The sequence below is a fragment of the Ammodytes marinus genome (assembly GCF_949987685.1).
Source record: "Ammodytes marinus genome assembly, chromosome: 21".
NCBI classification, from domain to species: Eukaryota; Metazoa; Chordata; class Actinopteri; order Uranoscopiformes; family Ammodytidae; genus Ammodytes; species Ammodytes marinus.
The window spans coordinates 18,088,869-18,112,203 of NC_137225.1; the positions used below are offsets into that span (position 1 = coordinate 18,088,869).

Consider the following 23,335-nt stretch of genomic DNA (forward strand, 5'->3'; position numbering starts at 1 on the left):
AAAATCACGTCTTTATTGTACGAATTTTTCACGAGTTTTCACCCACTACCCCCATCCCAAATATATTTTACAATCTTGTCCATTTTTTGTATTAATAATCTTATAAAATGAGGATTGTATAATTATATACAAAGCCCTTCTTTACAAGCCGGGCATCAATTAGTTTTATTCCCATCATAATACTGTCCCAAAGAGTCCGTAGGCCTACAGGAGCAAAATGCAAAGATAAAACACTGTAAAAAAAAAAAAAAATCATTGCATTACAAATAGTCTTTGGAGAGCCTCCTTAGATATGTGCACATGAAAGAGTCCCAAGTGCTTGGTTTAGTCACATTTCAGAAGATAGGATGGTGGTTTCCAACTTATTTTGGTGGCTTTGTTCATGTTTTCCATGTTTTTACAGAGAGTAAAAATCTTCCTGCGTCCTCGGTTGGTATAAATATCATGTGAAGAGTCGTTCTGGCTTGGCAGGAAGTCTACAAGTCCACAATCATCACTGATTAACTCACAGAAGTTTTTTTTTAATGTAGCTAAGTGTTTCCCTGTAGTGATCACAGTGAGCTTATACTGTACAAACCCAGGTGGGCAGTGAGGGGACAGAGAGAATTACGGCCTTCTTATAAAAAAGCCTTAGCCTAGATTTCTGCATGATGATGATGATGATGATGATGATGATGAAATTGATGATAAATTGTAAGAATAAAATCTCATGATAAAAGAAGAACATAAAATAATCTTAAAAACAATGCATTGTAAAGACATAAAAAATACAATGTCACAGTCGTAGTCGCCCGAATGTAACACATGAAAACATTGCACTGTAGCTGATGAAATGAGAAGCTGGGAGGGGTTTACTTTTAAATAATCACTGTCATATGGACTGTGGTAATGACCAGTCCCCTGAGAGTCCTGCCACTGGTATAATATATTATCTCTGTTAATAATTAATTGTGTAATGCATAATTTACCAATAACAATTTGGAGGCAAATGGAGTGTAAACCACATTAACGACCGACAGCCATTCTCAACATGTTTTTTCTATCGCAAGGGATTATCACAGTTTATTTCACAGCACTACACTGCGTTCTCGAGAAAGAATCCCATGTGTAGTGTATTTGAAGCAAAGCAGAAATCAATTAGTTTTTTTTTCTACCACAGTCTCACATGGTGATGAAATCCAGATTTAAAAAAAATCAAGACATTGCACACAGCTAATACTTCCATAGTACCATGAGTGACAACAAAACACATACAAATAAGATGAAATCATGGTGGATGCAAAAAGCAAAAAAAAATAAAAAATTAAGAATGGGTGGGATAGTAGTGGTTTTGCCTGGTTTTCAGTCGACTTTTTTACAAGTCGACTAATTAAGAGCTCAGGTGTTCTCCTTGTCTCGGCCGCTCCTAGGCGTAGGGATATGCAGCAGACTCTTGGTTATAGGTTCTCTCCAGGTTGGTACTGTGGCTCAGTGGAGGTAAAGTAGTCCTCCAGGAAGGACTGCAGGTACTCGAAAGTAGGCCTCTCGTCCGGGTCCTTCTTCCAGCAGACGTTCATCATCTCGTGCAGGGACTCGGGGCAGCCCTGGGGGCAGGGCATGCGGTAACCTCGCTCCACCTGCTCCAGCACCTCGCGGTTCACCATGCCTGAGAGGTAGACGGGAGGCAGAAAGGCTTTTAATCACCTTGGTTTTTTCAACAAAGTGTATATCAGTATTTCCCAAAACTGAGATTCTAGATTGCAACGCTCCCTTGCTAACCGCTCCATTTGGACAAGGACAAGAAGCTAGTTACTAAAGATGGCAATATAACATCCAGCACTGCCTCAAGTCTTTCCACAATTCTAAGTGATGAGGTGAAGATGGATTCAGTTATTTATTCTATAGTACTTCTTAATCCAACAGGTGCATTTCCGGGAGGCAGCCACTATACATAAAATCGTGTAAGGTTATGTAAGTCCGTTCTGTGCTACTTTAGAAACATGACGGTGCAACATAGCGGCGCACCTCGCTCCTAGTAGATTTAAAATGCTCATTCTAAAATGGTAATGAAAATAAAATATTATATTTAATTTCCACCGAAAATGTCAATACCTTATACACACAGAACCGTTTAATAAATTATTTATCTTTTTTAAATCTTCTGTTAACAGACTAATCTATTAGTTTTATCAGCACTACATCTGATAGTGATAGACAGTGGAGCTGTGTGGAGGTGGTGCAGAACACTACAGGCACTATTCCCCAGGGCAGTATCAGTCAGCAGATGGTTATAAACAAGAATGGTGTTCAATCTCCCGATCGTCCTCCACCAGATGGTCTCATCTAATCTCAAATGTGTGTGTGTGTGTGTGTGTGTGTGTGTGTGTGTGTGTGTGTGTGTGTGTGTGTGTGTGTGTGTGTGTGTGTGTGTGTGTGTGTGTGTGTGTGTGTGTGTGTGTGTGAGTGTGTGTGTGTGTGTGTGTGTCACTGTTCCCCCTGCAGAGGCATAAACAACTAGCCCAGACAATGTCAGACAGCTTCACTCCATCCTCCGACATTAACGAGCACACCAGCCTGACGTCTCCTTACAGATTGAAAGCTGATAACTCTGAACGTGAATCAGCATCTTCCATCGCCACCCTAAACATTTTTATTTTGTGTGTGTGTGTGTGTGTGTGTGTGTGTGCGTGCGTGCGTGCGTGTGTGTGTGTGGTCACTTACCTGGGTAGGGCACTCTGCCTTTGGTGACAAGCTCGGTGAGTAAAATCCCAAAAGACCAGACGTCTGACTTGATGGTGAAACGGCCGTACAGCGCAGCCTCTGGGGCTGTCCATTTAATTGGAAATTTGGCTCCTGTATGAGAGATGGAGAGAAGGGATTGTTGAGGTGCGGCCACTAGAGGGTGCCTGATTTCATTATTTGGCCTAATTTCCAGGAAGTCACAATGGACCATAGGGACCCACTGTGACATCATTGTTTGGTATTTAGGCTCATACAGGCTTGTAATCCCAGCTCTGTCGAATTGAATGTAGAGATGTTATTAAGTAAGCTCTGTTTAAAAGGTCGCTCAAAAAATTAAAAAAATTGTGCTTTTTGGGCAGAGTGTATATCTCATAAAATAAAAGAACAGTGCTGGAATATATACAGTACAGTCTTAAAGACTATTGAGTCTTATATAGATGACTAATGTGTTTTTTTTGTAATTTCTTATTTTAGCTCACTGCACAGATTGACCTACACTGGTAGTCATGGAAATAGACCCTTTTGTTTCTTTGTCAGGTTGGAGGCAGAATCTCAAAACCTGTGTAAAAAAAGAGTAATCCACATAACAGCTGTCAGCTGAGTGAGAAAATATATTTTTGTAGTAATGTACTTGATGCTGCCCTTTAGGGAGCAGACAGGGCACTGAGATGAATTCTCCTACCGTGTGAAAAGCGCAACTAATCAGAGTGTACAGGAGCATCTGCTTTCCACTATTATCCTAATGTACCATGATAGGAGACAGTGGGTAGTCGTCCTTGCTGTGAGGTCACTCCTCCATCCATTTATCCCTGATACCATATCCATTTATTGTAACTCAGAGTGTGTGTGTGTGTGTGTACCCACCTTGCCTTGCCGTGTACTCATTGTCCTCTATCAACCTGGCCAGACCAAAGTCAGCTATCTTGCACACAAGGTTGTCGCCTACAAGGATGTTAGCGGCTCGCAGGTCCCTGTGGATGTAGTTCATCCTCTCGATGAAAGCCATGCCGTCTGCAATCTTTAAAAAAAACACAAAAAAAAAAACCTTTGACAGCGACTCACGATAGCCGCTTTGGTAAATCATTTTTGGCTTCACACTCTCAAGAACATCAAGCCCATCTGTCGGGCACAAAGACAGGCTGGATAACAAAAAAGAACCACAACCAAATCTGGGACAGGAAGATGTTTACCTGACGCCAGTGTTCTTATTTTAAAATCAAGAGGTTTAAAATAGGACTCTGAACTAGACAGCACGATTCACTGATGAAAAAAATACAGGAATTTGTGGTTTGTCTCACCTGAGCAGCCATATCCACCAACAAGGGGAGCTTGAGGAATTTGCCATCACCCTCTTTGAGGAAGTCGAGTAGGCTTCCTATAACAAGCAAAAGTGAGAAGACATAAATGCAGGGTTGGTATAAGGATATGTTGTAGAAGCAATTAAAGGGCTGCTGCATACTAATGTACACTATATGAAGTGTTAAATATTTCAAGTAGGCCCTACATCCTTCCCATACCTGGTTGAAAAAATTAAACTGAATATTAAATTAATCTGCTTGGTGAGTTGCTATGCTATTTATAGTGACATAGTGAAGTGTTTTCCGTATGAAGAGTGGAGGAACTGTGGGAAATAATACATCAGTTGCTCATTGAGATCGCAACACACAGCTGATCAACAAAATGCACAAATTTAGCCCAGAGTTAACAATTACACACCCTCAATCTAATTACCTATACAGGGCCTGGAAAAAGAAAAACGCATTGCAGCTGAACCTATGAAAACCTCCCACAAAACTAACTGCAGTCTTCAATTAAATATCCCAGTTTCTGGCCTCAGGAAACCAAGAGGGACTTTCAAGGACTTTCAATCCGTACAGCATATTAATTAAAACATCCATACAATTTATTTTATTAACATTTTTCCTTTAAGGAAATCACCGCGTGTCATCAGTGCTCAAATGCCTGATATTTTTTTTTTTTTTTAAATACCAAGGACTCCGAGGGTTGGTGTTGTTTTGCTTTTCTTTTAAATAAAGACCCTCATCAGTGTCTTGTAACAGGAAAACAGCTGAGTCTTGTTATTCTCCTGGGCGTTGTAGGAAAACTTTAATTGCCAATTAATTCTATGCCGATCACATGTGTGTTCAGGTGTCTGCGCTTGTACCTTTGGCCATGTACTCTGTGACGATATAAATGGGTTCCTCGGACACCACGGCATACAGAGGCACCAGCTTGTCGTGCCTGAGCTTCTTCATGATCTGAGCCTCTTGTAGGAAGGCCTCAGGCGACATGGTGCCTGTCTTCAGCGTCTTTATGGCCACCTTAGTGGTGCCGTTCCATGTGCCTGCAAGATAGGGGGAGAGAGAAAAAGCTCACAGGCCGCAGGGGTAATCAGCGTTGTTAATGGCGTGGGAGGGGGACAATATCATTAATTAGGTCTTGTAATTGCTCAGACATGTGCTGTCATGCGTGCACTCCTCGCACAAATATCCCAGTGATGAGCGGATACGCAGTAAAAAAAAAAAAAAATGACCAAATAAGTTTGGCTGGATCTGTCCTCCTGACTGAGACGATCTCTCTGGAGATAAACAACAAACAGAGGAAGCAACTGCAGGAAGTGGATAATTCCCCCAGCTCTGACCAAAATAGACAAAATAAATAGAGGCTTTCGGAGTGTTTGTATGTGTTTGTATTTCTGTGCATAATGCCAGCATTTCCTACATAAATCTGAGCTAATCTAGTGTCCCCCCGTCCCCGTCCCCCATCAAGTTAACCACCGCTGAAAACTAAATAAATGCTTGCTGCCAGCAGAAAGCATTTTTTTCCCAGAGCATGTTCCTGCATGTGTGTCTGGCCTATCTTGCTCTTACCCATCCACACTTCCCCGAAACAGCCTTGACCCAGTTTGAGCTCCAGTCGCAGGGACTCCCGGGGAATCTCCCAGGCGTCTTTAGCTAGCCCCTGGGTCTGAGGTTTGACCGTGGGGCAAACCGCGGTCAGCCTGTGGCAAAGCCCATCGGCATGTTCTGTGATAAAGAGAGAGACGCACAGATATCAAAACCCGATACATTACACCCAGTGGTGTCACGCACACACCCACCCACCCACTCACACAAGTCTTTGAAACAGCAGGATACAGCGCACTTTTAATGCCAGTACATTTCATGCCTCGATTCATTCCAAGTGCTGTGGTTGAATTCACACACTGATACTAACTGTGATGAAATATAAATGAGATGAAGTGGGGTTTTTTAAACACGCTGAAACCCATTCCAGCGTCAAGACTGGCATGAAGCAGGATCACAGAGATTTAACCTCAGCCCCTCTACGCAAGCTGAAGATGAGGAGAAGTCTCAAAGTCATTAAAGCACCATCAATTGTTATTAAAATGAAATGCTTTTCATCTCCCTTGGTAACGCCCTGGGGCCAATCGCAGGTAGCGAATAAAACTATGCATGGTGGCACGGAGCAGCGGGTATGAATGAGTGTCATTTTTTAGTTGTGATGGAAGAGCGCGATGAATTATGAATGAGTCTAAGCAGGGAAAGCTTTTCACAATACAAACCTGTGTAGTGTTTGACGAGCTTCTGTAACGTGTCGAACTGGGCTCGTGTGGTGATGTAGTACCCCCCGCTGTCAAGCTTGCGGATCTTGTAGTGTTTCACGTTGTCTCCTTTGGCTTCGTCCCAGTCTCGTATAGAGAGAGAATAGGCACCTGGAGGAGGCAAGGGAATTGTTCTTCATCGAGTTAATTAATTCAAGTGTCAACGACTGGACTACATGGTGCCTGTAAAACCAGCTGAAAAGTGAGATGAGACGCTGGTTCCATGGCTATCTTTTACCACTGTAGATTCACAGTTATATTTTAACGGTGGCTTACACTGTCCCCAACAGGAAACTCCTTTCCTAGTTTCTAACTGGCCTACATGGTCCATACAGAAGATGAACAGGAGTTTAACTTATGGATGTAAATTACACTTCCCCCATTATAACTCACCTTTAGTCGTTTCACTTTCTCGCACCAGGAAAGTTCCCCGATGGTTCCCTGGATTCAGCAGCAACCTCTCAGCATCTTTGCGTCCCATTTTGCCAAAATACCACCTGTCAAGAGAAATAATATATAAGTATAAATATATATATATTTTAAAGAAACCTCGAAACTCACAAATGAGGTGGCTGACTAATGACTTTACTGAATGTCTTCGCTAGAGAAATCGAAAGGGTCTGGGCTGTGAAGCTGTTAATATTGTGCTTGTTGCAAGCCATTTGTGATGGTATCATGCAAGTGTTATTAGTCTCCTAATGAAGTCACCGCGGAATAATGAGGTTTTAACAAGCGGCAACAAAGCCTTACTCTTCAGCCTGGATGGAGTCGGCGGGGGCCACATAATTGCTGGGGATGTAGCCATTCCTTCCAGTGTTGATGGAGCGAGCCTCCCACCAGTCTCCCTCTCTGCAGGAAGACAATGACATAGGAGAGATAAGACAAATGGCTCGTTCATTTAACATTCAACCAAGGATTGGTGCTATGATTGATACTCTGAATGAAAACCACTTAACTGCAGTCTATGTTAAATCATTTAATAGTCAGCCTTGTATGAAAGTATCCTCACTTCAGCATCATGGTGGCTTATGGAAATAGCTTCAAGGTACGTTGCTTTGCTTTTTTGTCTTTTTATATTTTTGTTCAGTGTTCATTTAAACCTCCAGATTTGATGCAAGAAATTTTTTATTTTCTTTAAAACGTGAGGCAGGGCTGAAAAACATTGTCAACTTGAGGATTGAATGACACTAATCTACTTAACATTACAATACGGTAACCTCCGGCGCGTCTCCTCCACGGTATGAATAAAATAAAAGATCCACAGCATCGGGAAACAAATTGCAATCAGACTCATTCATGAATATACAGTCACACAAGGAACAGGTGCAGTTTTGGGATAACAGTATGAAAAAGAGGCATTTCTAAATCACTGCTGCACTACTTGCAAGGAAAAATTCCAATAAATTCCCCCCGTTAGCCGAGAGCAAAGGTAGGAAGATGCTCACGTATTGTTGATGATCTGGAAGCGATCGCCTTTTTTAAACGAGAGATCATCCGATGTTCTAGCTTCATAGTCGTACAAGGCCACAAAGAAAGTAACGCCACCTAAAGAAAAACACCAAAAAAAAAACAGACCCGCATGTTGTGAGCTTGTGAAAGTAAGTCCTGTTAACACATGATATCGGAACAATTACTTTTCTGTATCACAAAATAGTACTTTTTGCTTGTGTGGGTGACTGTTTAAAGGACAATTAAGGCAGATAAATCAGTCTGAGAGCCCTTACGGTATTGATTTTCTTATAATTTATAGTGTAAGTACTTCCCCTGCATGGAAATATGTCTAGATTACAGAGACTGACAATTACACAAAGACAGAAGTCAATATATCAAACCAGTTTTTAACAAAATTGCCTCCCTCACTTACTCTACATCCTAGTATGCATACTTCAGTATTAAAGGTGATAACTTGAGCTCAAATTACACATTATGAGACATAGTTCTGTATATTATGATATAGTCAACTCATCTTTCCATCCCTTGCCAACATGCTATACAACAGTCGGCCACACTGCACAGCTATACCCCCCCAGAGAGATATGACACATTTATATACCAACGACATTGTTGTCAACAGTAATCCCATTATCTCCAGAAAGTAAATACCATAGCGTTGCCACCTTCACCCTCCCCTTTGTGGGGCAGATAATCCAACATGGAGGAGGATTACAATTTAAATCCCACCGAAAACAGGAGGATTCAATCTCATGTCTGTGCTCTCAGGATCTCTATAAGCTGCTCAGACACATTTAGGGTGATGTCAGGTGATAACAGGACATCTGATCAATTAAACAAGGGAAAATCTAGTTAAAATGACAATGACTGGGGAATTAGCTGTGTCCACTGACATGTTGGATCAGCACGTCAGCATGTTTGCATGTTTCAGCCCATTTGCCATAATACAAATAATTATCTTTGGCATACTGTGTTTTATATAACATTTTGTCCTATCGTCACATGCCAAACAACAGAAATTACCAAAAACTGAGGCCACAACCATGCAAGTGAAGCTTGAGGCTGATGGGACTGTCACGCTTGCACTTGTATGGTCATACATTGAAGTTAGGTACAAAGGGATAGTGCCAGATGAAAATTTAGGGGATCACCAAAGTTATTGCAATTCGTCCTCAGGGGACATGAACATATCATGGCAATCCATCAACTGGAGAACAAGCTGGACGTTTGTCAAAGTCATCAGGATATATCTATAATAGATTGTTTGGTATCCATTTTTTTTTTTTACAAAATGTTGTCGGTTTATATAGTAGATGGTGTATGTGATATTACAAGGACAATGCTCTCCATGCAGACCATTTTAAAAGAAGCCTACTTACTTGAGACAACACCAGAGAATGAGTTGGACACAGGACAAGAGAAGGAGGACGATGCCCCACCAAAGGGAGTCATGGCAGCTGAGGAGCCTCCAAACGGTGTGTGGTTGAAGTTTGTGGCTCCAGAGCCTGCTGAGGATGAGGGAGGTTGATTCTGGGTGGGATCCGGTCCGTAGTGACCTATGTGAGGTGTGGTGGCGGTGGCATTTGGGTTGGACACGGTGGAATTTTCCGGCCGATACTTCATCGTAGGGCCTTTGTCCTCTTTGCTCTTTATGCAGCCCATCGTCTCGCCCTGCCTGGACAGACACAACACACAGCCGTTTTTTAATACCAACAGATTGAACACATCAAACATACCATACACCAACCAATTCTTCACTTGCCTCGGTTTTACATGAATTAAGTGAAGGGCCAAGGGAAGCGCAGGATTATTAACGGTTGCAACATAGGGCGCTCAGTTACATGAGTGATGAGAGGAAAATTGAATGACCTGATATTAACATGTGCATCATTTTGTAGTTGCAAATGCTAAGACTATAAGCCATGTGGTAACTGGGACATATGGTTCATCATAGTTCAATCTGCTTAAAATCATGCACAACCCAAAGATGTAGATTACATTTTGCGTGTTTTGTGGTATGACGAATGCAAAATGGAGGGATACAAGTGATTATCATTTTATAATGTTGTGATCTCTACAGTATTACATGTCAACAATGTCAATTCCATTTAGAGATAACCTAATGTTTTCAAGGCCATTGTGTGCTGAAATGGAGAAAAAAAGTCAAGAAGATCAAATGTGACGCCAAATGACCACAAAGAGACTAAAAAAAAGTAAAAAACTAAAAAGAAATCCTTTAAGACTACGTAATGACATATAATAACCACAGACAACTTATTTCTTGTTGACCTGCAGGATGTAACAGCAACAATCCTGCTCATTTGTAGGAGTGGTGGGGGGCCTTTAAGACATCTGTACCCTAGAGTCCATTGTGTCATTATTCGTCCATGCCTAAGCCTGACCACACTGCTAGATTCGAAACATCAATGTGCCTCCATCTGCATGGTTGTCATTCTCCTCCTAAAGTAAGTTGGCCGGAGTCATACCGAGGCATTCTTTTTTGAGGGGAAGGCCAAGAAAATGTGGAGAAAATCAGACACGCTCGTAAAGAAGTCTTTGCTCGGGGAGATCAAAGCGTTTTTATTTGGCCAAGAACAACAGCTGCTCGAGGAGTTGGACTTGGTTAATTGGCGCTGACACATTACAAGACAGTAAAACAATGGAGGGTTGAAGTGAAAAAAGGAGCTTTCATTTGGTGGGGAGAAGACTTGAACTATGAAAGCAGACTTAACAAATACAGTGGAACGGAGCAGCAATGTGGCACAGCTAGTGACAGGAATGACAGTTCACTAAGTCACAGGGTCACAAGCATGCATCAGCCAAACAGAAGAGGCTCTGCTGGTGCATTAATGCACCTTTCACTGATTTTTGTAACAGTGGCCTTGATATTGAGAGAGGTGGGAGGGATTTTCCCTCATCTGAGAAGGAGGGCCATAAATCCAGAGTTCATCGAGTTCTCCAGCTGAACTGCCAAGGAAATCAACAAAATGGGGACAAACCACAGAAACCTTCCAAAGATCCAGATCTCTTTGCTCAAATAAAACCTTACAACCATTTCAATCACAGGTCACAGCTCATGCTGAGCGCCGGTCATCCTCTACACAAAACAATTGTATGAGTGTTCAGTCAGCGGAGACGAGTCAAAAGGAAACAGATTTCTTGAAAATGTCTTCAAAGGGATATCCCAATAAATCAAACGTTAGATGTTTGATCTTGAGCCCGAATGCATAGAATGCTGGCATGGAAAAAAAGACTTTTAAGATCCAAGCCAACCTTTCCTCCCCGAGACAGAACCAGTGTCATGGAAAGCAGAGGTCTTCACTCGGCAGCTTTAACTCATCTATGGTGGGCTTGTGTTTCATCATCAGACAGACGAGAGCCGGGTTTCGTCGGCCCAGCAGTGAATTCACCACGCTATAAAACTCTGGAAAGCATCCCGGGAATATTTGCACTTTAAAGTGAGGATGTTTTTTCCCCTTCCAAAGAGACATCAGTCATTTCATAAAAGTGACATCACAGTTCTAAAATTATCATAACTGCAAAAATACTATCTGAGCTGAACTTATGGAGCCTCTTAGGGTGTATTCACACATGCCGTGTTTAGTTCGGTTGAAACGAACTCAGATGCACTTCCGCCATCGGTGCGCATCTTTCAGACATGTGTGAATACAGCAATCGCACTCGGGGGCGGACCAAACAAGCGGTCGGAGACCCAGCTGAAGAGGTAGTCTTGTGCGTTTCCAAACGCACTCTGCTGCAGTTCGTTTGTGGTGTGAATTTGTCCGGACTCGATCCGACCCAATTGCAGGAAGCACTGTGCCTTTTCTTTTTTAATAAATCGCCGTCAGCTTCACATTATGGGAAAGTGTTGTTGTCGCCATTGTTAGGAAGATTAGTTGTGGTTTGACTGGGAGCCTGGACCAAAGCAAGTGAACTAGCGGACTTTCCCAGTGTGAATACACCCTTAGAGAGAATTTAAGTCCATGGATGCCAAAATAAAACACCCAATTTAGTATATGGACCAAGAAAACGTTTGCTTAATGATAGGGATTTGTTTCGATGCAATGCAGGACATTGAGAAAGACAATGATCAATGAATGAATATGAACAAAGAGAAAAAGTAGCACATGTTAAAAGATAGGGAGGGAAACACAGAGGGTAACAGCAGGTTAGTTCAGTGAGGGAGGCACTGCCAGCTCTACCAGCTTGAGCTACTAGGAGGATTATGAGGATGGAGGATTTACCCTAAGAGGATAATAACCGAAAACACAAATACAAAAAGGAGTGACCACCGGGGCCTGGAGCTGAAACAATGCCCGAACCCCAAGACTCCACCTGGGTGCACATGGTCATTTTGGCCCATAGTGATGGGTATCTGTCAGTGAGATGGGATATCTCTGTTGGGGAGCTCTTATGCTGTTATGATGCGATGCAGACTGGCTTTACCCAGAGCCGCGGAATCACCTCGGGTAAACCACTATCTGTGCCATATTGGTTAAACCAGCCAGCCATCACATAATGGCACCTTGGGCGGTGTCCCTTACTTCATATTGATAGTGAGAATGCAGTGACCCTGGGTGAGGTCAAAAACTATTCAACCAATATAATGTGTCTTGAGGTGGCAAAAGAGCCTCAAAGAGCAAGCAGTCAGGACTAAACTGTGCGGCCTGATCTCAAATGTCAAAGTCCATTCTGTTGAACACAAGATCATTCCTGAACAGCGGAGCCATGAAACCACAAGGAAAGAAATCTGCCTTGCTGCTAATTATAGTAACAATCTCATAGCCAACAACATCGCACTGCCCCCAGGACGATAACATGACCTACAACCGCACATCGCACGCACACACAGGAGAGGACTCCCAGTTGTACCAGTTATGGCCACACAGAAACAATGAGAGAGAGGAAGGTGAAGAGTTTGAATGAGGAAGTTGTAAATGTCGTAAATCGTAATATACAAAACATAAAGAATATTCTGAGACTCCTTCCTCCATCTGATTGGAAAGGTGTGGCGCTATTGTCTTAGCGCTGCTCCGTTTGGACAGAAAACAAGGTCAAAGAAAGTCCGGCTTTTCGCTGAGCTTTACTCAATACCTTGTGATTTGGAACAGATGGCTTAAAATAGGATTTTTCTTTCTTTGGCCTTTCTTTGTGACTGTGTGAAATGTTACAAACAACAACTGATAGTTGGTAGGGATTCAGTGTTGCTCAAAGACACTTCACCAGGGCTGATACTTGCCAAGACCTGCCTAGACATAGTTACCAACCCAGCTCTAACACTCACATCAAGCAGCTCAGGGACACTTTTAAGAGGTTTTTTGGAATTGTCGATGTTTCCCTACCACAAAGAAAACTATGACGGGGACATTTCTATGCTTTCATATTAGTGATTAAGCCTTCAGTCTAGGACTGCAACTATTTTATAGACTTATTGATTACTTGTTTTGTTCATAACATGTGGAACATGCCTGTTATAATTGGTCACAACCCAAGGTGACACATAAAAATGTCTTACTTTGTCAAACCAGCAGTCCAGCACCAAAGGATATTCAGTTTGCAATCATTCATGACAAAAAGAGCCATCAAATTCTCAAATGTGTGAAGCTGAAAAGAGCAAGTATTTTGTGAAAAGGTTATTTGATTATCAAACAAATTGAAAAGATTTTTTACAGCTCACTGTAGCTGTAAGTTACCAACGTAGGTACATTGCAAGGGCAACAACGAAGAAGCAATATTGGAAATACATGATGAACAAAAGTGTATTATTTGAAGTCTGAGAAGGATCCAGATGTTCCCCCGAGGGACCAAGTCCTCCATGAACATCCGAGGTTCCTTGTGACCCTTGAACTCTCTTTTCCATGCTCGTGTCCACTATATAGAACATACATAGCTTTCATACACATACTAACAGGCTTTGAAGGAACTATTCACACCAGCCCTGTGCATCCTAAAACATCCTAAATTCCTACTATTCTTTGACTTGCACTCACTCCTCTTATCAGCGACCTGCCACCCCGACTGTAGTGTGAGAATTCCACACAGGTTTCTCAAAATGCTGATAAGACAGAGGAAAACTCAGTTCCTGCTCTCCCACACTCCCTGATAGCGAGAACCTTCGGCCTATGGTTCAGAATTTTAAAGAAGGCTGCAGAAGAGAAGTTAAGTCGCTGACAGTGCAGCAGGATTTTAGGGCCGAGATCTCTGCATGTTTGGTCCTGGTGGTCAGAAATAACCTTTGATATACTTTACTAAGGAAGAAGAAGGAACTGCAGATTGATTAGTAAAGCACTTCTGGATTAGCTGCTTTCCTATAGTTTTATACGATTTTAATTGATGCTTTGGGCTTTTAGAACATGAGTTGGACAAATTAAGATAGTAATGGGTTCATCGGAAGTTAATAATTGATAATAAAAATAACCATTACTTGTGGTTGTTCATACAAATTACATGAAGCCCATGTATAATTAGACTCAGAACTGATATAAGCATTTTGAGTTAAATGAGAATGTTAAGCATCTTTTAATACTACTCTGTGCGGCTGTACTTTTCCTATTGCTAGGTCAATGCTAACATCATTGAGGACTGCACGCTATATGCTCAGGTTTGCCGTTGTCATCCTCTTAGCTTTGGTGTTAGCATGCTAACATTTGATCATAAGTTCTAGAAAAAACGAGAGTAAGCCGAGACTGGCAGGATTGGGTTGCAACCATTGGACAAGGAAACATTTTGATGTGATGATGAACGTAATGAAAAGATGAGTTTTTTTACTTTTAATTGCAAACTTTTACATTGTGAGAACAAACATTGCAAAGGGTTATTTGTTTATTAATCATTAATCATGTTTTAGGGGTTCAACTGAGAAGACATTTTATAAAGAAATGACCAATTTTGAGTAATACAGATGGAATTTTAACGTTAAATGAGATCAAATAAATAAAATATGTTAGTGAAGTGTGCCTTATTATTGGAAAAATGTTGTCTTTGTATTACAGTGATATCACTTAAATGGGTAATTTTTTGCTTGATAAATGACGACTGAACCCTGATTCTAAACTATATATTGTTGGTCCATTTTAACGTCTCACTTGTTTGAACAGCCTCCACTCCCCTGGGCTTCAGATAATCTAGACTCTAATGAAGTTTCCGAGCTGAGGCGTATTATGGTGGAGTTCCTCCATCCATCAGTCTGAGTGAAACCCTGCCCAGCGTCTCGTTGGACAGCTAGCGACCGATGTGCAGACGGGGATGGGGGTTCTCTGGAGCTTTACTGGGCGTCAGATCGGCAACATATGCTGCCTGCCACCATCTACCACATTCCTCTGATGCCTAAAGGGTTAAAAACTGGGTCTGGAGAAATGTCATGTGATGTTACGAATGGGAAGCCTCAAAAGCATCCGGAGGCACATCAATAAATGGTTCATTATGAGATTTAGACAGTGCTGGGTGAGTAATGTTGCAACGGAAAGTAAACTGATCCCGATGCTTGCATCAGTTTGAGGGCAAGAACAGACTTGTAAAGCAGTTAGATTTGAGAAATATCCAACACAAAGGAAGTAATTGAAGAGCCATGGAGATTGTGCAAATAATTTCGACCAAATATAGAGTCAATACTTCCTGAGTAAAATAGTAATCTTGGAAATTGTGTGACAAGATATTCTGAAAAGCAGAAATCCACATAGAGAGGGTTTCTGTTGTGCTATTCACACATTTTCTAGAACAGCAGGTCTTATGGGAATACATGAACACTGGCACCTGAGTCGTGGGTAAGAGTCAGCTATTTTGGGAATCTGAATGTGTGTACAATCATCATTTTGTCAGCACACACAAACAAGGCTGTGTGTTTGAACTGCCAACATCTAAAAGAGTGACTGCAACAGCCATGCGATAGCCTGGATTTGGTTGTTTTCTCCTGGAGAAAAATATGGCTCACTAAAATCTGAATTCTTTAAAGATTTTGCACCTGCTTCCTGTAGAAACCAGGTCAGTAAGAGTTGAGGCAACAGGCAGCTCTACTGTAAGGGAACAAGGGTATAGTTGGTTCCCTCAAGGGCAGACTAATCAAAACCCACATTTTGACTTAGATGTTTGCTCATACAACATGTTTTTCCATCTACGTTTTACATGCAAGTATACAGCGAGCACTCACAAAACATCTGTTTGTGTAATAATAATGGATAGGATTTATATAGCGCTTTATTCCCTAAGGACTCAAAGCGCTTACAGGGTTCCAGGTTCCATTCATTCACACACAGTCATACCGGTGGTGGTAAACTATAGTAGCCACAGCTGCCCTGGGGCAGACTGACGGAAGCGTGGCTGCCATTCCGCGCCAACGGACCCTCCGACCACAACCTCAAACATACAGCAGTCATACACATTCACACCAGGCAAGGTGGATGAAGTGTCTTGCCCAAGGACACAATAAAGGAATATTGATTCAAACAAATGTAAGAAGATAACTGGTGGTGCTCACCCAATAATAATATGTAAAGTGTGGATTTTTGGAAGTTTTCAAAAGCTGCTGACTTCATTTGAGCAAAATCCTACAAAAACAGAGGACCTATTTTGTTGCAGAGACAGGGCAGATTATACAGCTTTTCAATGTTCACTCAGACCAGCAAACCTGCCAGTGAGGCCCCCATTTTATGGAGCTGTTGCTGGAGCAGGTAGGGTTTGCTGCCTTGCTCATAGTCACTTGGAGAGGATGATGACGATGAGAATTTACAAATATTATTTATTTACTCTAGGAACATTTAGTCAGTAGCCTAGCTATATACTCGCAACATTAATTCCTTAAGCTATAAAGACAGTACATCTGAATGTGTGACACTGTTAGAAAAAACAGCTTGAAATTGACATTATTAAACTGCTTTGGGATCTGCTAGTCAATTTTTTTTACCAGTCATTTAAAAATTCAGTCTTTCTGTTGTGTTTAAAAAGTGATTTCAATAAGTTTGACACTTTCAATTAGGTTTACTCATTGTGAATCTGATCTGTACCACACTCTTTAACAACATTAAAGGCCTACTTCACCGGTTTGAATATGAAGGTGTATTGAATTCTGAGATCCTATGTAGTATAAATGTGCAAAAAAAAAAAAAATCGGTTCATCCTAGCCTGAGAAAAGGCAGAAAGAGTGTTTTTTTTAACCCTATATTTCTCTTTCTCGTGACATCACAGAAAGAGAAATATAGGGTTAAAAAAAAACGTACTTTGTAAATATTACTGTGATGTCACAGTAAAAGACATCTTTGCGGTATTCTCCTTTAACGTGCATCACTCCATGTTCACCTGCCCTTATAAGGATTCACAGAAGAAGGGATTCAGTCAATGCTCTGGATGAGCTGCACCCTTTACATGACATGTTCTTCAGTCAGGTTTAAGCTTGAGAGTGTCACACTGCCCCAACCTATGCCCTCAATTTGAATGTGGAAAAGCAGCAGAAGAAGAAGAAGAAGAAGAAGAAGAAGAAGAAGAAGAAGAAGAAGAAGAAGAAGAAGAAGAAGAAGGCAATGGGATACAGAAACTATGCCTCAGTTAGTATGAATTCAATGCTGACACACCCATCACTAAAAGGTCTCTGAAACTCCTTCCACTCTTCTTCATCCTTAACCCCACACTGCTCTGACAATGATCTGAATCAGCAAGAGTCAAATAGATGGGTTAGATGTTTGAAAATGATGAGGTGGCAACTGTATCTGGCTTTAAATGAATACAATATGTGGGACTACATCTTCACTATATCAGCCAAACACATAGGCTAGAAGAAACACATATACCATCAATAAAACAGCTACTTACCTTTTGTTTCACTACAACCATCCAATGACAAGATACACCATCTAATAGGAACTGTTTGACATAATTAAATCGCTTTGATGTCATTATACTGTCAAATATCCGACCTTGTCCTACTTTGAAGTATTTATGGTTGCACTGATATTCCTGTGGGACTCTGAGCACATGTTGTATATCCCCTGATACTTCAACCTATTTTGATTGCTACATGGCATTGCAGGGAGAATCGCACCAAAAGACACAACCTAAACGCAGGTAGGCTATAGGCCTACGCACACATTTATAAATCTAAATGAATGATCACGAGACAGCTTCGTTCCTTTGTTGATGACAGGGTCAGACAGACGAGCAGTTTAGATGGTCTCGGCCCATCTTTGTCTAATCCGACATAAAGACCCGTTTCATTTTGGGGATTTTACCTTCACAAATCCGCGGTCCTCCTAGGGGGGTTTCTCCTTGGTTATATATTTTTTTTGATCCGAGTTATTCCAACAGGGACCGAACCGCCTTCATCCCCACTTCATCCATCCAGCGGGGCGACTGTGCAGCGATTCAGTGTAGGAAGTTGAATCAAAGCAGCTCAAGTGTAAGTGTTATCAGGGAGGAGATGCTCATTGTGTGCACGGAAGATGCATCCAGACGAAAAATAAGAAAGTGAGATCCTATAGGTGTCCCGGCTCTTTGTAGCCTCTACTTCCTACTATCCTAAACTTACATCAACCCCCACACAACAACATGGCCGACCCTGCCTGCGGGACTGGAGCCACACAGCTGGAGACGCGGATCCGGATCCAGCTGATCTGAGAGCGAGAGAGAAGAAGGAGGAGGAGGAGACGATCCGGAGAGGAGACAGCAGCTGAAGCGGCTGAATCAAAGACAAATATTAAGAGATAGTAACGTGACAGCGGCGTGCAGTGGAGGACGCGTTCATGGGGCTTAAGGAGGACTCCCAGCGTCCTCAATTTGCACCGTCTTCAGTCACCAGTGCGGATCTCTGACGCCCCCTGCTGGTTGTAGTGCCTTGGTACTGCAGCTACACATCTGCATCTCAGGAAAATCAATTGAATTGAATTCAACTTGATTTCAGACACACAGGGCCATAGTATGAAGAGACATCTGAAACAAGAAATGCTTACATATTAACAATATAAAATCTCACTTTGAAGGGTGTAGTTTCAGTCAGTTCAATATAACTTAAGTGGGTTACACAAACTCAAGTTATGTGCCTAAGTACAAATCTAGGCTTATCAAGTGAGTTTTTAAAATGTCTCTATTATTGTATCTGAAATTATTTATTGTTTTCTATTCCAAGTATTATTTTATGCAACCTGAAGTAACAAAAGTACACAAATTCTTAGATACAGATGCCCAACTAATGACAATTAATTTGGTAATTCATGACAGTAGGATTTATTGCAGGACTGTTGTATGAGACTACAATTCATTCAGCTACTGTACCTAGAAATTGTTATACACTATTTGTAACTACATTTATTTATTTATTTAACCTTTATTTTACTAGGCAAAATTGCTTGAGGTCAAATGACCTCTTTTCCGAGCAAGGCCTGGCCAAAAAGGCAGCAGTTAAAATGAATGAAAAATAAGACAAACATAAGAAGAAAGCAGAGACATAAGAAAAAGAGACAAATACATGTCAGTGGGTGAAGAAGAAGAACACTACATAAGTAGTTACTTCATGCTTCTTAATTTATCAGAATAAATAACAATAACAGATATCCAAAATATTTAATTTGTAAAGATATTAACATCAATAGCACAGTAAACATTGTATGGTATGTATATTATTATTCAAAATAAATAATTAGGAAATCCATTGACATTTGAGAAAATGAATTGTGTCAAAGCTGAAAACAAATCTGTTTTTATTGACTCGTGAAAAAATCATGATTTGGAGAGACATGTTTTTCTTTTTTCTTTCTTTAAAAAAACCCACAATTCATTCATTTCCTGGGGACTTACCCTTACGATATCTAAACCTAACAGTAACCCTAACCACTGACCCAAAAATCAGCATTTTACCAACTGGACACAGTTTTAGTCCCAAATATGCAAGCCGTCCCCAATCAACCGGTCTTAAGTCTCTTGTGTGTCCCCCGAAGTGACTTACTTTTGGGGTATTTAAATAGACTTCCATTAATTACCTGGAGACTTAACCTAAACATAACCGTAACCAGTACTTACCTAAACCTAAACCTTGCCCTAACCCTAACCCTAACCACTGACTCTAAAATCAGCGTTTTAGCGATTAGTGGCTTTAGTCCCCAATGACTCAAAAATCCCATCAACTGGTCTTAACTCTTTTCCCACACACACACACACACACGCACGCACACACACACACACACACACACACACACGTTCTTGACAAATTAGACATTTGATTTAAAAAGCTGCTTTCTGTCAACACTTGTGGCTGGGAAAGCTGAATATAAAAATACCTGAGTCATGAGGCTTAAACCCCAATAAAACTCTCCAAACACGATGTGTCAATAACAGTAGGTGCTATAAAAAACTAACAGTGCTCAAATTAGAGTGAGTCATATGTTCTTCACCTGTCTTTGTTGGCGTGATAAAGCTCAGTCACACACTGTATGATATGGTATGATTACTCACAGCTCGCTCACCCACTTAAACAAATTGAACAGTGACAGCTGCTGTTTGCACACCCATTCAAACAGACAGAAGCATATTTTATGTTACTGCACGTGCAGTGCCAATATTGTCGATGATTTTTTTTTAAACAACTTAATTAAAACATCTAGTTGTAATCAGGTGTTTATTATAATAAATTTGTGGTCTGAAAAGCACTTTCGACAGGAGATTAAAATGCTCCTTCAAATGGTGTTCAGGGTAGCAAGTTTATTAATATTCCACTATGATACCTAGTAGCAATGTGGTGAGTCAAGTATCATGTGATCACTGAATAAATAGTCTTAACTAACTCGTGTTCTCTGTTCTGAATGTGTAATTAGAGGATATCCTGGTTACATAAACTCAAATATTATGTGTTAATCTTGCATATTAATTATGCAACTTGTTTAACAGGTATATGGCATAAAGGTGAAACATGCACAGAGAAGTATGTTTTCCCCTTAATTCTGCACAGAATTAGCTATTGTCTAACAGTGCTCAAATTAGAGTGAGTCATATGTTCTTCACCTGTCTTTGTTGAAGAACATATGACTGGAAAGGTGTGGCGCTATTGATTTTAATAAAACATTAAAAATTTATTCAAAAAAGGTGTGCACATTAAAGGGTTATTTTGCCCTGGAACGCCTGGAAACTCCCTGATAAAAACATGTGTGAAACATACATTTTTAGTGGTATTGTTATCAAATATACATTTTGATTATGGAAGGGTTCAGGCTGTGGTCCCGTTGTGTTTTCCAGCTAATATATCCAAGATATAGTCGCCTCCTTGCATCTGTGTGCGAAGAGTAATTAAGAAGAAAATAAAAACCTTCTTCTTCGGTGTGTTCAAACTTAAATTACTCAGTTCCAATGGCAATTACAGTTATGTTGCTCAATGTGAAACTTCAGACTATCATTTTTTTTAAAGAGACCAGCCCCAAGCATTACCCCAAATGATTCAAGAACAGCATACAATTTACTTTGGGTATGCCTTAGCGTTTTAGGCAATTTTTTACAATAGGGTTAAACAATATTGGGTTATTAAATTAGCTTTTCCAATACATAAACGCAATTTTAGGTTGTGAAATTAGCATGTTGGTCTATTTGCAATTATGTTTTGAAATATGTTAGAAGTTTCTGCATAAGGTGATATCTTACTGTATTTTGTATAAAATCTCATCCTGTCCATTTGACTAGAGTGCACTTTGCTCTCATTTCCACTTGGGTGCAGCACTCTCTCAGAGTATAGAAAGAGCTCCACTCGTCAGTAGGCACCTTTTTACTCCTTTACATCATAATAATTCTTATAATTCCTTTCTTTGCGCTAAACAGAGCGTCAGACGTCATGACGTCAGAGCTTGAGAAGGATCGACCGGTCTGAATCACCCACTAAAGATTCCACACATGTTCCTGATTCCTGTGTGGAAAGAGGAAGTGGTCAACAGTTAATGGGTTGTTTCAGAAGCACCAACACTTAGAGAAACGTGGTTTTCATTGGACAGTGAGTGAAAGGCTGAAGTATAAACATATTTATATATTTAACATTAGCTAATGTCTTGTAAAGATGTCCAGAGAAGGAATATGACCAATATGACTAATACCAATATAAGCCTACGACGATCATATTTTTCATACTGATGCATACATTCATAAGTAGCATTTTGTCCTGATTCCTGTGATTAAAGATGACACAGCTGATTGTAAATGATTAGTAAGTAGGCGGGGAGAACAGTCAGCAAACCCCATAGTTAATAATAATTCAAGTAAAGTAACCAGGAACTGTGCTCAAGTACAATTTTAGAGTTACTTTATTCCATTTAAAATAATATGATATTGTCAGGTATGGGGCAGTACTAAGCATTATGCTTCTGCCTGTTCCATATTGTTGGTTCTTTGATGGAATCTGATTGATTTATGTTTAGACTCTCCCTCAACCAGATGACTCAGGTTCAACCTCTGTATGTTATACTAAAGTATTAGGTTTTATAACTGAGTCTGACGTCTTACCTTAAGAGGAAGAAGTACGATGCAAAGGTAAAAAATGAGAAAGAATTATAGCTTTAGTTAAGAATTTAGTCTGCTGCCCCCACAGACTTACAGTCATATAAATAGGTTAATACGTCAGCTATTCTGTCACTGTCTAATGAAAACCACATTTACTTTGATGCTTTTGAATTTTTCAAATAAACTGTCTTTAAAAAAATGGTTTCTTCCTCTTAAACTGAATATACCATTTTAAAGAGCCACTGGATTACCTGAAAAATGCAAGAATACAAAAGGTTTAATTGTTCATTTCCACTTACATATTCTCTTTTCTTTTGTACGTGGTTTCCATTGGAAAGGAAAATTGTGTTTTGTTATTACTGCAAAAGAGCAACACAGCTCATAACATAAAGCAAAACATCAGAATTAAAAATGTCAACTTTCAACATAAGTATACATGAGGTGAAGCTCTTTGTTAGCTTAGTAAGGGAACCTTATCATAGGAGTGAAGGTATCAGTCACATGTCAGCACCGGACAGCTCCATGACACAACAGCTAATGTTAAAAATGTAAAATGCTAATGCATTAGCATTACCTCACGTCTCGTCTTTATTCACGAAATTTTATTACCACTTTATTCTGGACATCTAGCCATATTATCGAAGAAGTGCATAATGATTATAAACTGAATCTTCCTCTCCCTTTTTCTTTCCCGTAGCCCTAATACTATCCCTTTGGTGCCTCAGTTGGAGAAACTTTTGGTGTCAAATTTCATTTCAGCACCAGACAGCTCCCTCCATCCCTTCAGAGAGGCCACGTGATCCCATTAACGGCGTGACGTCAGATGTTGACATAAATTCACCGTTTTTAATTAATGATCATGTTTGAATTCAAGGATCCATTCTTTTTTTATGACTTGCCTTCACTGACGCGGAAGGAAGGAAGTATGGAAGAGGGATGCACTCCAATGGGACGGGGGGTGGGGGGGGGGGGGCAATGACGCAGCCACCCCCCTCCAACCCCCCCTCGCCTCCGTGACAAGAGAAATAAATAGGCATGCATGTCGGATTCACGAATAAAAACCAAGGGGGGAGTTAAGTTCATAGGACGCCGGAAAGTTCTCTG

The 23,335-nt window shown here is 40.7% G+C and overlaps 1 protein-coding gene across 1 annotated transcript; it reads right to left on the bottom strand.

The window, feature by feature from the left end:
* Positions 1 to 4: 4 nt before the first annotated feature.
* LOC307267745 (tyrosine-protein kinase yes-like) lies at positions 5 to 18,485 on the bottom strand. The gene is made up of 12 exons (XM_080050127.1): positions 17,995 to 18,485; positions 9,157 to 9,452; positions 7,771 to 7,870; positions 7,076 to 7,174; positions 6,719 to 6,822; positions 6,287 to 6,436; positions 5,592 to 5,747; positions 4,886 to 5,065; positions 4,020 to 4,096; positions 3,586 to 3,739; positions 2,701 to 2,832; positions 5 to 1,645 (listed from the first exon to the last, which is right to left on the bottom strand). The coding sequence occupies exons 2-12, from the start codon at positions 9,437 to 9,439 to the stop codon at positions 1,437 to 1,439; spliced, it is 1,644 nt and encodes a 547-aa protein (XP_079906253.1). The 5' UTR covers positions 9,440 to 9,452; positions 17,995 to 18,485; the 3' UTR covers positions 5 to 1,436.
* Positions 18,486 to 23,335: the final 4,850 nt, after the last annotated feature.

What these genes read in the sequence shown, in the direction of transcription:
- LOC307267745 (XM_080050127.1), bottom strand. Translation starts at nt 9,439, where the DNA reads ATGGGCTGCATAAAGAGCAAAGAGGACAAAGGCCCTACGATGAAGTAT. An exon ending in GACTCCATCCAGGCTGAAGA is followed by an intron (nt 6,823 to 7,075) that starts GTAAGGCTTTGT and finishes TTCTCTTGACAG; the next exon opens with GTGGTATTTTGGCAAAATGG. An exon ending in AGAAAGTGAAACGACTAAAG is followed by an intron (nt 6,437 to 6,718) that starts GTGAGTTATAAT and finishes TGCCTCCTCCAG; the next exon opens with GTGCCTATTCTCTCTCTATA.